We start from the raw sequence: 16,371 nt of genomic DNA, 5'->3' as shown, positions 1-16,371 counted from the left end.
ATCTATTCAGTGCTGTTTATGTAGTGTCTTGGACAAGGCCCTACATGAGCTTTAAAAGCAGTACACGATCTTGGCACTATGCATGGGATTTCCAGGTTTGCTGAGGGGTAACACATATTTGAGAAATGACCACAGGACAATGCAACCGCCTCCTCCTCTGCTGCATTTCACAGTGACTCACCCCACCGTCCATCTACCCAGGAAATCTGAAGCTAAAAACTTTAGCCATCCTTAGCTTTGCTCTCTTCCTCACCTGACCTTGCCTCACTTCTCAAGTCTCCTGGATTCTGACTCCAAATGTCTCTAGAATACATCCCCTCCATCCCTCTTTTTAGGATGTGTAATAGTCTGTTAGAGTTGCCATAAGAAAGTACCACAGACTGAGTGACTTAATAGAAACGTATCGTCTCACATTTCTGGAGGCTGAAGTCTGAGATCAAGGTGTCAGCAGTGTTAGTTTCTTCTGACACCTCTCTCATTGGCTTGGAGATGGCTGTCTTCTCCCTTTGTCTTCACATGGTTTTTGCTCTGTGGGTGTCTGTGTTCTAATCTCCACTTCTTAGAAGGACACCAGTCATATTGGATTAGGGACCACCTGAATGACCTCACTGTAACTTAATTACCTTTTTCAAGGCCCTATCTACACATGCAGCCGTCACATTCTGAGGTACTGGGGGTTAGGATTTCAACAAATAAATTTTGCAGAGACACAGTTCAGCCCATAACAGTGTATCACATAAAGACTTTCACAAATTGGCCTTGGCCTTACACCTTCAACTTAGCTTTAGACAATCTCTTCCAGACAAGTTCCAGCTACACTCAAAGACTCGGAGCTTTCCAAACATGCCCAGAACCCTCACCCCATCATGTCTTTGCTAATGCTGTTCCTTCTGCCTAGAATTCCTGGAAGATGGGAACCTCCCCCCATCTCTACCCACTAATCCAACTTCTTATCCTGGTGAACTCCTGTTAAGCAAGTCACAGGTCAAATGCCATCTCCTCTGCAAATTGTTCCTGAACTACCTGGGCAGAATTAATCTACCTCTGTACTCCCATAGCCGGTATGTAATTAGCATAGCACTTATGTCATCGTATTGAAATTCTGAATTCCTATTTGCCTCCTTGTAAGAATGTGACATGTCAAGCCATTCACAGTGCTTGACACATAGAAGACACCTAATAAACATTTGTTGAGTGAATGAAATAGGGGAGAGTATAGGCCAGGCTAAATGCAAATTCTGCTAGAATCTAAAAGTTTATTACATACTGGACTGAATGAGTTCAGAAAAAAACAAAACAAAGGAAGAAGCTTATTGTGGTTCAGCAATAGTTGTATTTCCCCTCCACTTCTTGGGCATGCTGTTCCACTACATTTCCCAGGCTCCCTTGCTGTTCACTGAGACACATGACTGAGTTTGCCCAATGAAGTCCTGGCCTCCATGACCTTTCAGGAGAGTCTCCATTCTTTCCATATGTCTGGATGCAGAAGTTCAGTGGATACTGAGGCCCTAGGAATGGTGGAGCCACTAGATGGGAAGCAGCTTGAGTCACTGCATGGAAGAACACCTGCTAACAGCTAAACAGACCATGACATGAGAAAGAAACATTGTGTGAAGCCACTGAGATTGGGAGGATATTTATTATTGCATGAGCTCCCATGACTACTACACACCTGAAATATAGACTGTGCTACATCCAAGTGATTCCACTCATGGTGCCAGCGTCCATCCTAAGTCACAGGGGGCATGATCAAGATTTTGCCTGATATTTGTGAAAGAGATTCAAATTTGTTGTCTCCAATGTGGCTATATACATATTTGAAGAAAGGAATAAAGTTATGGCAAAATAGCATAACAGTCTCATTCCCCTGGCCCTGAAAAACATGATTGGGTTTGTCTTGGATTTAAAATAAAACAAAGACTAAACCTTGGTATTATGCCACAAGCTACTGCCGTCTCCTCTCTCCTTTCAGAGCCAAGCTGTAAGACTAGATTCCACTTAGCCCTTAGTCTTTTAGACTCTTTAGTCTTCCTTGCCTCTACTCTCCATCCTCAATCACCACTAATAACTGAGGCCACTAATAACCTCTTTTTTTTTTTTTGAGATGGAGTCTCTCTCTCTGTTGCACAGGCTAGAGTGCAATGGCACTATCTCAGCTCACTGCAACCTCTGCCTCCTGGGTTCAAGCGATTCTCTTGCTTCAGCTTCCTGAGTAGCTGGGATTACAGGCGTGTACCACCATGCCTGGCTAATTTCTGTATTTTTAGTAGAGATGGGGTTTCCCCCATGTTGGCCAGCCTGGTCTCGAACTCCCGGCCTAAAGTGATTTGCCAATCCCCACTGCGCCTGGCCCTACTAATAACCTCTTAATCACAAACTCTTTTGTCTTTCATCAGCTATTCTCAACTTCTGCTCAAGCTGCTCCTTAGTTCCTGCCAACTGACTGCTTCCTCTCTGAAATGAATCCTCTCTTGATTCTATGACACTATTATTATTATTATTATTATTTTGAGGTGGAGTTTCCCTCTTATTGCCCAGGCTGGAGTGCAGTGACACAATCTCGGCTCACCGCAACCTCCACCTCCCAGGTTCAAGCGATTCTCCTGCCTCAGCCTCCCGAGTAGCTGGGATTACGGGAATGTGCCACCACACCCAGCTCATTTTGTATTTTTAGTAGAGATGGGGTTTCTCCACGTTGGTCAGGCTGGTCTCAAACTCCCGACCTCAGGTGATCTGCCCACCTCGGCCTCCCAAAGTGCTAGGATTACAGGAGTGGCACTGTGTCTGGCTGACACTACTTTCTTGTCCTCCTACTCGATCTCCTTTTAGTTACTTCTTCCTTCTCCAGCTCCCTAAATCCATATTCCATAAGCTTTTGCTCCTGCCCTTCACCTTCCTCTCACACTTTTTAGTCTGTTTGTTCGCATTAGATGTCATCTTTGGTATCTTTTTAGCATTCATCTTTCCCTTTGAGGAAGGTGACTCTCCATTTTCATCTACTTTCTACCTCTCCCCTGTGACAATCTTATCCTTCTATGCAGGTGATTCCCATCCATGCCCTGGCCTCTTTCCAGTTGCCTTCTAGACTTTCCCACTGGATAGCCTGCAAGTACCTCAAACTCAGTAGATCCCAGCCACCAAACTCATCACCTAGTCTCCCCACACTGTGTTCCTTATTTCTCAGAGTAGCATCTTCAACCTCTCATTCATTGGGTTCAACATTTCAAAGCCATCTTTGACTCCTCTTTTTCTTCCCGCATCCACTCTGTGATCTGGGCCTGCTGGGTCTCCTCTGTGCCACTGTCATCATCTTGCTTCAGGCCTTCATTACCTCTTGCCTAGACCATCATTAACAGCTTATTTCTAATATTCTGTATCTGTCAAGTTTCACCAGAAAAACAGAAACCACACTAGTTATTTTAATAAAGAGAATATAGTAGAGGGAATTAGCTAAACAGGTGCTATTATTTTTGAAAAAGTAACAAGGGAACACACTGATTTAACATAGAGATAGTAATTGCTAGAGGCAGCTATCACTCCTGGGAATAGGGAAACTAAGAGAAGAGATGGGTTATCATAATTCAGATGCCCAGAGAAGAAGTATCCCGGGGCAGAAGTCAGATGTCAAAGGAGAGAGCCCTGCCTGGTTATTGCTAGTACTTCTAATGGGGCACAATGAAGTAGGTTTTGGGAAGAAGAAAAGTTAGACATTGGTTCCAAAATGTCATTGCAGGGCAAAGGGCCATCATTGGAGCAACACTGAGAGGAAGAGCTGGCAAGAAGAATGGAATAAGTGCCTTTTCTGCTCCTCCTTGCAGTCTACTGCCGACTTTAACAGGAAGTCATCTGGCAGGGAGACTGTAGCTTGCAGAATTCTAGCCCTAGAACATACAACACAGAGCACAGAAGGCTGGATTTGGTGCATTTCTCTACCTCTAGCTTATCTTTCTGGTAATCAGTTTTCTGTTAGACTTCTCAATTAATAGCCAGCATTTATTGAACATTTACTATATGCCAAGTACAATTCTAAGCACTTTTAAACATTAACACATTTAATTCTCATAATGACATTTCAAATTGTTTACTATTATTATCTACATAATCCAAATGAGGAAACTGAGTTTCTAGAGATTTATGTCATTTGCCCAAAGGGATTAAAAGTAACTTATGCAGTAATTAGTAGGTCATAGATTCATACCCAGGGTCCCTAGAATCTGGTCTCTTTACCACTACAACTGCATACCTATTAAGCAGTGATTCTCAAGCTTAAACGTTTCACAATGTATAGAATGGAGAAGGTAAGGTTCCTTAAGTAAATGATTCTCAAACAGTAGTATGCATATGTAAGAATCATTAGGATTCCAGCACTCTCTCCCCAGAGACTGATTTGAAAGGTCTGAGATGGAGAAACTGAATTTTAAACTGTGAGCCCTAGACACCCACCCTGGCCCTGTGACTCTGATCTAATGTCTCTGGACCATTTGGACCACAATACTAACTTGGTAGGAGTTGGTGAGAGAAGAAGGGAGAAAGAGAATATACCTTGAAAAAGCTCTTCTGTACTCCAATTGAGAAGCACAGTCTTCAAACACAATTCTGATAGCATCATCTCTTGCTTAAAACCCTGAAATTGGTTCAACAAATTCTAATATTTTTTGAACAAATACTATGTGTCACGTGATATTCTAGGTGACTGTGACTGTAGAGTGGCAGCCCCATTTGGTATCTCTGTGACCCTGGAGAAGATAAAAACTTCTTTGGCTTTAGTTTCCTTATCTGCATCTCTTATCTCTGGTAGAAGAAAGAACGGATCCTTGCAATGAAAGGCCACATGATTAGAGTACAACATGCTCCACTGACACTGCTAAACAAAACAGGATTATATGCTTCAAGGCTTTGTAGGTCACAATGAGAATTTTTGCTTTTACCCCAAGAGCAACAGGAACCCAAGGGAGGTTGCTCAGCAGGAAGGTGCCATGCCCAGGGGTGTATAAATACTATACTAAAGTTGAATTAGCATTTCCTGTAGAACAAGGGAAATTAGTAATTATAGTCATACCAGTCTAATATTTTGAGGGTACTAAGTAAAGTTGTAATTAATATTTAAGACTTTCTATGTTCTATTTTCTAAGTAAGATGAAAAACCATATTAAATCGTGCTTACTGGTATTAATCATAATCTCAACTCATTCCTGGAATTGTGAACTAATTTGTGTCCTATGTACATCTTAATTTAAGACTCTAGAAGTGTTAAGTGTCAGAAACCAAGTCTCAACTACAAAAAAAAAATTTTTATTAAGTGTGAAAGCAAAACAGGTACATCTATTTAAACATTTTTTACATATTTACAGATACAACAAAGACAAATAACTTAGCAAAAATGACAAGTTTAAAGAATAGTACTATTTTGAAACAGCCAATATAGTATCTGAAAATATTCCATTTTATCCATAATCAGTGGGTATTATTTCCAAAAAAAGTAACTTGCATTTTCTTGTGAAAAATATGGTTTTTTTTTTTAGATGTCTGCCAAGATTTATCAGAAAAGTCCATCTTTCTAAACCTAAAAAATTGTAATGCCTTTATTGAGAACTTTTTTTACCTAATGGCTTTAAAAACCACGTGTTTTCCTTTGGACTTAGGTGAACTCTAAATCTTCACTTTCAAACTACAGGGCATTGACATAAACAAAAACAAATCAGATTGAGAGTTTTGGGTTGCTTTTCTTCATACTGAGCGAAGAACCTTCTCCCTGGCTGGGTGAAAGACCATGGTGTACTGTGATGTCCAATCTACCACACAGGGCTTCACCAAGCCAAAGCAGCCACACTGAAAGAAATCTGCCAGGTTCTGCATGAATCCAAGACTGCCAAGAAAAAAAAAAGAGAACATGTCTTACTATATTTCCTGTGTAGCTTGACAAACATTTATGGAGAATCTATAATATGCAAGGTCCTTTGAACATCTTGCAGAAATCCAGGGGTAGATGGGGTAGATCAAATAGTTCCTGGGCTTCTGGTACCTTAAAACTGAAGCCTATTTCTGGACCTGAATCTGTATTTGGAGATTTCCTGGCTTCTGCTCGCTCAGCCACTTAATTGGGTTTTTCATCATCACTTCATTTTGGATTCCCCACTTAATGGATTGGCCACTGACATCAATAAGTTTCTTTCTTTCTATTCCTACTTCCCTAATTCAGACCTTGATTACCTCAAAGGCCACATAGGCCAGAACAACTGTAATCAACCAGATGGGATTTTCCCTAAACTTTTTTTTTTTTTTTTGAGATGGAGTCTCGCTCTGTCGCCCAGGCTGGAGTGCAGTGGCGTGATCTCGGCTCACTGCAAGCTCCACCTCCCTGGTTCACGCCATTCTCCTGCCTCAGCCTCCTGAGTAGCTGGGACTATAGGCGCCCACCACCACGCCCGGCTAATTTTTTGTATTTTTTTTAGTAGAGACGGGGTTTCACCGTGTTAGCCAGGATGGTCTCAAACTCCTGACCTCATGATCCGCCCACCTCAGCCTCCCAAAGTGCTGGGATTACAGGCATGAGCCACCGCGCCCGGCCTCCCTAAACCTTATAAGTAACTCTCTAAATGAATTCTCTGTCTCAATTCCTTTTAATTCATCTTGCATATTGCAGACTGTTGTCCTCCAAAAACCCTGATATAGTCATAGCCCCTCACCTCCCAATCGAAACCCTTTAAAGATACTCCTCTGCCTAGAGGCTCAAATAAACATTCCTCCTCTTTGTATTCAAGGCTCTATACAATGTATCCCTCTAGTTCTAGCTCCTCTGTGCATCTTTATAAATCTCCTGCTCCAGCTACTCTGGCTCTGTTTTTCCCATGATCACAGATGTGTGGGCCTGGAACGCACACTGCTCTACACTTAGCTCAGGAACCCCCTTATCCTTTCAAGTCCTACCAGTTCTCAAGGCCCAGGCCAATATCCACATTTCCACTGGAGCTTTCCTGACTGCACTGTCTTAGGCATCATTTTTTCTCCATTAAATTTCGGAAGTACCACTATCTATTCCAGTTATGAGAAATGCTCATTTTTACGCATATGCTCTATCTTTTAAGTGCCTAACCCAATCCCTTACACACATCAAAACACACCTGTCCATGAGGATGACTGCGTTGCTGTTTAGAAGATTGTGTTCTGCATGGGGATGATGGCATTGCTGCCAGTAAAGGACCAACACTACTCAGAGGGCAACTTCCTGGGAAGAAGGCTATGTGGAGTTGATGGGTTGGCAGTGGGGACGCATGCTAGAAATGTATAGGGCCTGGTTCAAAAGCTAGTTAGAGTAGTGTCCCCTTCCCCTTGGTTTCAGTTTCAGTTACCTGTCGTCAACAGCAGCCCAAAAATATTAAAATGAAAAATTCCAGAAATAAACAATTAATAAGCTTTAAATTGCATGCCGTTCTGAGGAGCATGATGAAATCTCACGCCATCCAGCTCTGTCTGCCTGAGACATAAATCATCCCTTTGTCTGGTGTTTCCACTCTGTCTACACTACCTGCCTGTTGGGTTATCAGACTGAAATAACACGGTATATACCGAGTTCAGTACTATCTGCAGTTTCAGGCATCCATTGAGGTTCTTAGAACATATCCCTCATGAGAAAGGGTGACTACTGTACTGAGTAAAAGTAACTTAGGGGAGGAAAACAAGTAAAATCTTTGGTTTGGGCGGGACTCAGGTTTTCCCTTGAGTTCCTCTAGTTGATGCTGCCATCACTCAGCAAACGTGCTCTAGTGCTCTCATGTGTCCCTCTATTCAGACTCTTCTCTAGGGCTTGGAATGCCCTTCCTCCCTCCCAACTCCATTGTGCCCTGCCCCACATCTCTCAAGGCTCAGCTTCAAATTCCAACTCTATCACAGGCTTCCATAGTTTAGTGGAGTAAACATTTATTCCTCTGGTTTAACTACAAAGAAAGGGATTTTATTATCACTGTCAATGTGAAACAATCATCACAAGTTTATGCTCCTTTCCACTCGCCATTGCTTTAGCCATCTCTTCCCAGTTAAGTCAATTTCTCTCCTCTCCTAAATACACATTGTAGTTATATCCCAGTCTCTGATCCCCTTGTCTAACAGCCTAACAGTTTCATCTTGTACCAACAGCATGCTTTAAAATAGACTGCTCATGAGATATGCAGCAAGCATTCAAATCCCCAGAGGGCTCTGGGTCACCTCTGCAGCACTCCCAGTTTCCAAGACCCTGCCATAAGTGGCAGGGAGATAAGCTTCAAAGCCCAATCTTTCATATCATAAGACGAAGGTCTTTCTATACATACTCCCATTTTCAACTGAAAACGTGTTTTATACAACCAAATGCTCCAGGGGGAACAAATCCAAATCTGAAAAATTGGCTTCTCCCTGGTACAAGTGGGCACATTCAACATAGGGCTAGAAGAATTAGTGGTGATAGAAAGCCAGGCTGAAAATCCTGGCAAAGCACACAAGTGAACGCTCTCTACAGAGCACCCTGTGGCTGGCTCTCTCAGCCATACACTTAATTATCTCACATCAACTCCACGCCAGCAACAAACAACCTTGTGACCATGTGGCTTGACTGGAGAGATTCCCCACCTTGGCAAAACTTCAAAGTCACTTACTATTTGTGCTGTGTCCAGTAAACTAACTCTCGAATTCTTACCACCATGGGGCTCACGACTTTACCACTCACCCCATCACTAAAGCTTCTCTAAGAAAAGGGGGGTCAGCTGTACTAGATGGCAAATTACAGAACAGCAGCATGGCCATGGGTAGTGGCACCAGCTTAGGAAACCGGTGACTAGGGATCTTCCACAGGACTCAGCGTCCAAAACAGGTCTCGCTTACTTGTATGGTGTCTTCCTGAGGGACAACGTCTGTTTCATATGCTTGCTCTGCTTCTGCAGGCTGATTCTCTCATGGGAGGTCAGGCCCAGAAAGGCAATCTGAAAAAGAAGGGTGGAAGGTTGCACACATTCAGTGTGCAACTTTTAGATAAATAAAACAACATAAGATCAGTATCAGTGCAATTATCTCAATTTGTGTGTTCTCCTTAGTATCTCCTTGAAAAGGGCCAAAGAGAAAGTTAATCAGAAGTAAAGAACATTTAATTCCAAAAACATGGGGAAGACTGAGAATTAAGGTAACTTAAAAATTCTTAAATCATTAAAAACCATAACTACTCACAGAGTTATCTCATTTAAACCTCAAGTTCCTTATCTGTAAAGCAGCTCATCATACCACTCTCATCATATTATTTTAAGGATTTGAGATAATCTATTTAAAATACCTAACTGCGGCAGGGCGCGGTGGCTCACGCCTGTAATCCCAGCACTTTGGCAGGCCGAGGTGGGTGGATCACGAGGTCAGGAGTTCGAGAGCAGCCTGGCCAACGTGGTGAAACCCCGTCTCCACTAAAAATACAAAAATTAGCTGGGCGTAGAGGTGGGCACCTGTAATCCCAGCTACTTGGGAGGCTAAGGCAGGAGAATCACTTGAAACGGGAAGGCGGAGGTTGCAGTGAGCCGAGATCCCGCCACTGCACTTCAGCATGGGTGAAAGAGCGAAACTCTGTCTCAAAAAATAAATAAATAAATAAGTAAATAAAATCAAATACCTAATGCAGAGGATTAGAGAGATGAAGTAACTGATTCAAAGCCACACAGCTTAGAGTGGGAGAGCTGGGACTGACTCCTTGGTCAGTGTGAGAATAAAGCCCATGCTCCTAACCAATAACCTAGACACTCATCTTGACTTGCTACAGTCAAAGCCACGACTACCCAGAGCACTCAGGAAATGAACGTTTTCAAAGAACTGGATTGTTTTGTTCATTAAGAAAACAGCTTTGTTCTGAATTCTTCCTTTTGAAAACTATCTGAAACTTTGAGTCCATTTTTTGCCTTATTGACCTTTTTCTAAAAAATTAAGGATATTATCATCTCATATACTTGTACTTATTCTAAGATTCCAGAAAAAAAGAAAGATAATTAGAAACAATGTCTCAAAGCATTATAAATAGTAGGTATTATAAATGATAATACTAATAATGACAGATGCTAGTATCTATTCTTGCTGCTGGAGTCTATTGAAGTCAGAGTGATAGGAGAGTGAGAGGAATGTTCAGAAACCTCAGTTTAGTCAATATTATTAACTCAATTTCATCCCTAAACATTTTCTTTTTTCTCTTTAATTTCTTTCTTTTTCCCTCCCTTCCTCCTTCTCTTCTTGTTATTATTAAAATTATTATTATTTTGAGAATGATTACTTTCCCATAAAAGTGGAATACACTTTGCTTTGGTTGAGTAATGCTCTAATTATCTGAGGTCTTACAGTAATTGATTCAGACTGATGACCACCTGCTGCCCATTCCACATGGGCAGGACACAGCAATAATGAGAATTAGGTTAGGCTCATAGGGGATGGAAGCCAGCAGGGAAGGGACTAAAGCTTTGGAGAAAGCTGAAGGTGACTACTGCCCTGGAGCTTGAACTTTCTAATGGCCATGGCCTTCTCTGAAAATGTAATTACTATGACCACTGGTTAGTGATGTATTTTTCATTTCTTACCACTCTCATCCATTTAAACACTGCATAGTAATAAGGGTAACAAACAGCGCTGGAAAAACTGAGGGAAAACAATCATCTGACGTTTGCATGATGGTTTACAGTTTATACTATGCTTACACACAACATATAATTTAACTGTACAATGGAAAAAGCCCTTGAATGGGACTGTCAGAAGACCTAAGTTTCCAGTTCTGATTTTGCCACACACTGGGTGACCTTGAGCAATTCAATTTACCTTTCTGTACTTCTATCTGTAAAATAAAGAGGTCAGATTAGGTAACTCCTAGGTCATACTCTAATAATTTATTATGCTAACCTTTAAACCATCTTGTGGTTTAATGTAGTAGACAGGCGTTATTATCCTCATTTTACAGACAAAATACCTGAAATTCAAGTGTGGTTAAATGACATGGCTAGACCCACAGAGTCAGTGACAGAGGTAAAAACAGAATGTGCATCTTCTGATTTTAAATTCAAGTCTGTCTCACTACAAGTTTTAGAAATTTTACTCAAAGCCATTATAAGAAGAGAAATAAATACCTGAAAGAGTTGATTTAATAATAAAAATGTTGACCATGAGAAATGGAAAGTTGCTAGCATCAAGATATATAAAACCCAAGGGGAACAGGCCACAATCTGATTGAGGTAAGTCCATAATCCATCTTCTTTGAATGTTGTGGCACAATGACTGGACCAATCTGTGAATTCACCAAAAAAAAAAAAAAAAAAAAAAAAAGGCAATAAACTACTTATCAGTCTCCAAGAAGATAAAATCACTGCAGTTCTATATAGGGAAAAGAGAAAGTATGGCACAGATCATGATTCAATTTTAGGATTTCATTTTCCACATGACAGCTCAAAAACTAAAGATGACAAAATGGTGGCTCAATGTTAATTGAGGCTATGATAACACTGTATAAGTAGTTAACAGTGAAGGAATAAAGCAAAAAGCGTCCATAAAATCTTTACTAAAATCAGCATTCAGCATAAGATATACTAGCCTGAAGTTAATTATTTGTTTAGAACATTCCCTACCTTATTCATGTTTATAGCAACTATGGGTCTATTACAGGACTGAATATAAACTCTTATTAAGCATTCAGATGAACAGGCCATTGCTGTGGGCACAAGATATCCCACAAGCACCTAGATATCATCAGAATACAATCTAATAGCATGCAGGGAGCTGGGCATGGGTATACTTCTGCACTGACACCATAACTAAATCTGCAGAGGAAGAAAGGCCAGATGAAGGGACTCACAAGACAGATACACCTGGGAAAAGAATATAGAGCAAGATTCAGATGGTCACAGCTCAGTTTCTCCCCAGGTGTGCCAATTAAAGAACTTTACTATGGCCTTTCATATTAACCTCTTAACCCATGTAGCTAGGAGCAGCACTAAGGAGAAATACACACAGGAAGCAGCAGAAACAAGGGAACGGATCTTCAAGGTTATGTAAATCCAATCACTTTTACAGGCACCCTGGCCATGCATAAAGGGTGAATTATTTTTAAAAGATAATTCTGTCGATTTGCACCTTGAGGTTTCATAAACGCCTCTGACAATTTGATAAACAGTTTTGGACATTTTCCCAATGCTGCTCTGAAGAACTCCAGGGACAGGAAGAAAATGAGTCTATGACTTTCCCGTCAACTGTCCATTTAAATCCTGAAAATCTACTTTTCTTTTCTCTTTAAGTCTCTGATTCCCAACCATCTTTCATGAATATATGCCAGAAGCATTCTAAGAGCAATCATCACAGAGTAGCAATCAAGGTACAAATTAAGGCAAATTACACTCTCTCTAGAGCGTCTCATTAGGACGGCAAAGAAAGATGCATCCCATGCACCTGATATCACAAAAAACAATATAATTTCCAACAGTAGGTGGAGAAAACAGCTGTTGATTGGGAAAGAATATCTATTTTCTTTCAGTTTATGGATTTCTACTGCTCCCTTCTGGGAATTCTTTTGATAATACAGCATGATCTCACACTGAAGTTTTCAGAATACTGGTTTTCAGATTTAATATCAAAGATACGACAGCAAGTTGTCACGTACATTATCTTATGCAATGTAACACTTTAATTTGTGCTAATACATTCTTATCAGCTGGCCAGTGGCTAATGGTAGGGAACTCACATCATTCCAGGTCAATCGTTTTCATCTTTAGATGGCTCTGACAGTTACAGAGTTCTTCCTGATGGTAATCTACAATCTTTCTTTCTGTAACTTGTAGGATGCTGACACTTTTGGAGTCACTTACTGTCCACCTTGTAAACAGACCTTACAAAAGATGAAATGGATGGAGGCTGTACAGAAGTAGCAGCTATTGGATCACATGAGAAGGAGAGTATAGAGCAGGGCTCTAGTAATACAGCATTAATGGTAAACAAGGGAGGTGGGATGACAGTGAGGCCTCATTAGAGAAACGGAGCACAAGTTCATGTTTTGTCTGTGAAATAATAATAAATGACACAATGCCCTCATTCAGTGTAAAGAAATATTGCTGGAATATAAATGGAATAAAGGTAAGAAAATACACTCAGCTAGTTTATACAGTTGTAAGTGAATATAAGGTGGGACTGTTCTTATGAAACAAAATGTAATATGAAAATTGGTTCAGAGCCAGAGAAAAAAGACAAAGAGGAGGGAAGAATCAACATGTGTAATAAAAAAACTAACCTGGAAAGACTGAATGTGATGGAAAATCGCTTCTGTCCTTATCAATACAGTCTTATGCTGGTCATAGATGCCAAACAAAGGTGACTATTTTTAGTGAAGAGAGAGAAGAGGAGAGAGGCAGGAGTGGTGTAAACTCTGGCTCCTCTCCCATAGGATCCAGTCCAAGAGACAAGTTGGTCTATGTGCCAACTTACAAAGGTTTTCCAGGAATATGCTTTACTGTCAGGCCTTGAAAGGCAGCTTTCTCAATCGAACCAAGCGCTGTCAAAAACTCTTTTACTTTTTACACCATAAGACATAATCTAAGAAGTTTTAAAAATCGAATGCTGGCCAGGTGCAGTACTTCACTTTGGGAAGCTGAGGCAGGAGAATCACTTGAGGCCTGGAGCTTGAAACCAGCCTGGGCAACAAGGTGAAGATGCCAGCTCTACAAAAAATTTAAAAATTAACTGGGTACGGTGACAGGCACCTGTAGTCTCAGCTATTTGGGAGGCCAAGGCAGGAGGATCACTTAAGCACAAAAAGCTACGGCTGCAGTGAGCCATGATGGTGCCGCTGCATTCCAGTCTGGGCGACAGAGTGAGACCCTGTCTCAAAAAATACATTAATAAATAAGCAAAAAACAAACAAATAACATTAAAATTAATTAAAATAAAAATAGAATGCTCAGGGTTACTGGTGGCCTTTTTGACAAGAACTGAGCTCAGAGATTACAACCTTCTGACTATTAGCCCTATTTAAAATGGTGACAGTCACATTTAGCTATAAAAGCATTGCCTAGTGATCAAAGACACCCAAGGCGTCAGGTAGGAAAGGGTCTGACAAGGTAACTGAAGCCCTCCATGCCTATGGCAGGGCAAAAAATAACTCATTACACATAGATACTAGTTAATAATCTCTAAAAATGAAACCCCAAACAAAACAAAATTTGTAATACTTGATATTTCTAGGAAGGGAAACTGGGAGCCTGGGGGGCAAGTGTACAAAGAATTGCCTTTTGAAAACTAACAAAAATTTTAAACTAAAGAGACAGAGAGACACAGAAGAGAGAAAGAGAGGAAAAATGTGTATGTGTATTGGGCTCAGGATGCTAAGGGGAAAATAACGTTCTTAATGTCTTTCAGAATTACTCCAGACTTCAGCTCAAGCAACAAACTAGTACCCTACTGGTAAAGTCTAAGATTTGACCAAGAATGTAACAGGAGGGTGGATGGAAGTGAAGCCTCTGTGTTTAGAGCCCAATTCTCCAAAAGCCTTAAAATAAATAAATAATAAACAGTTAAAGTCCAAATAAATAAACTACAAGCACTATAGGTTTTTCCAGTTAGGTAATCTATTTCCAAGGTCTGAAAACCATAATCATGCAATTCTTAAGACATAGCCAAAATCTTTCTTGCTTCAATTTAAACCCTGTCCTTCTTAGTCAACCACCTCAGAACAGCTGGCTGTCATTCCCTATGTGAGACCCCTATATACTCTTTTAAACCGCTACTGAAAGCTTTTTTCCTTCCTCAGGGCCGCAGAATAAGTGATCTCATGTTTTCTTTCAAGTTACTATTTCCAACCTTTTAACTGTTAGTATTCCCACCATCAGTTCTCAGTTTCAACTTGATACTTACCAAATGGCATGGGCTTTCAGAGGTTTGTTCCTTAATGACTGGACAACTATCCCCCAACCTCTCTACCACTGACCTTTTTTTTTTTTCCTGTTTTATTCAGTTATCACCTCCAGCTTTGTACTTCAGCAGCTGACTTTCCTTCTTCACTGGGGAGCAAATCTGCACTTGCCTTAAATGAATTTCTATTTTTGACTACTTTTCAAATTTATCACATTTTTTTCCTAAAGTACTGAGAACTAACCTCATATTGTATTTCTTGCAGGTTCCCAATGCTGAGGGAGTCTTAGAGGAATTTGCTTTGTTTTTATTAGGAGTATGGTTTATAGTCACCCAGCCAGAATGTGATATACAAGAGTTTACAAGGAAAAGTAGAAATGGGTGTAGATGTATGTGCTTGTTGTAAGAAAAATTTACACTTACAGACGAAAGATCCATATATAATCCAGCCACATACCATGGAAAGGAAAAACAAGAAGAATATGTAATAGTGATGGTTGCCAAAACCTCAAGAAAAAAGAAAAAAAACATACTTAATATTTTCGTTTCTTCTGATTTTCAACATAAGACCTCCTTAACCACTTTCCTGTCAAAAGTCTTCACCAAAGTAAAACAGAAATAAAGCTGTTGCTTTCCTTTTAAGTACCATTAAATCAAACCACACATTTCTGATATGTCACAGTCAATTGTCCATGTTAACTGAACTAATATTTATTAATTGCTTACTTAAAAGAAGATACTTTTTTGGACTAGAATAAAGTTAACTAAGCAAACACTGCTCTAGGCTGGCCTATTCTGTGATGGAAGGAAGAGAAGCAGGCAGGAATTTGGACAAATCACACCCTGTCTCTTTCTTCCTTCCATGCAACATGTTTGTAAAAGTACAACTTCTGGAATAGAATAAAGTTAACTAAGCAAACACTTTTCTAGGCTGTCCTATCCTGTGACAGAAGTAAGGGAACCAGGCGGGATTTTGGACAAATCATACCCGGTATCTTTCCTCCTTCCATGTAACATGTTTGTAAAAGCACCACCTCTGAATATCAAGGATTGACTTAATCAGGGGGAACACAGAAAACGAAACTGAGGAGCAGCAACAAATTTACATGTTGCTACTGGACATGCAAAGAGTGGCAACCCACAATCTGAGAAACTTCTACAGAAGGGAAGAAAGCGGGAAGGACAAGGCAACTAAGTCTTCTCTTGCATGCGCTGCCTTCTCAATGCTGGAGATGGGAGCATTTCAATGCTAATGACACAAATACTCCTCCGCTACTACATCATGGTCTGACCTTCTCCTGGAGCAGCAAAACCCGGCAGAAGGAACAACACCCACTGGAATCAGGAGACCTAGGCTTATGTATTACTAGTTGTGTCACTGTCAGTTAAGTGTTTTAACTTCTCTGATCTAGCATTTTTACAAGTAATATGGAGATAATACTTTTTCTGTCTACTTCACAGGCCTGTGGCTACTAAACAGAATGATGCATGTGCAAA

General features: G+C 40.6%; 1 protein-coding gene across 3 annotated transcripts in view; it reads right to left on the bottom strand.

Moving 5' to 3' along the window:
• Positions 1–5,276: 5,276 nt before the first annotated feature.
• The window catches only part of ZDHHC13 (zDHHC palmitoyltransferase 13), a 59,334-nt gene continuing 48,239 nt past the window's right edge, over positions 5,277–16,371 (bottom strand). For all 3 annotated transcript variants that reach the window (XM_004050816.5, XM_055354199.2, XM_055354198.2), the window contains exons 14-17: positions 15,298–15,381; positions 11,112–11,269; positions 8,854–8,951; positions 5,277–5,866 (exon numbers count right to left, since the gene is read on the bottom strand). In XM_004050816.5, coding sequence (XP_004050864.2) covers positions 5,728–5,866; positions 8,854–8,951; positions 11,112–11,269; positions 15,298–15,381 — 479 coding nt within the window. In that variant the 3' untranslated portion in view covers positions 5,277–5,727. The remainder of the gene's footprint in view (positions 5,867–8,853; positions 8,952–11,111; positions 11,270–15,297; positions 15,382–16,371) is intronic.

The sequence above is a fragment of the Gorilla gorilla genome, chromosome 9, assembly GCF_029281585.2.
Source record: "Gorilla gorilla gorilla isolate KB3781 chromosome 9, NHGRI_mGorGor1-v2.1_pri, whole genome shotgun sequence".
Classification (NCBI taxonomy): domain Eukaryota; kingdom Metazoa; phylum Chordata; class Mammalia; order Primates; family Hominidae; genus Gorilla; species Gorilla gorilla.
This window is presented reverse-complemented; position numbering and strand designations above follow the sequence as displayed.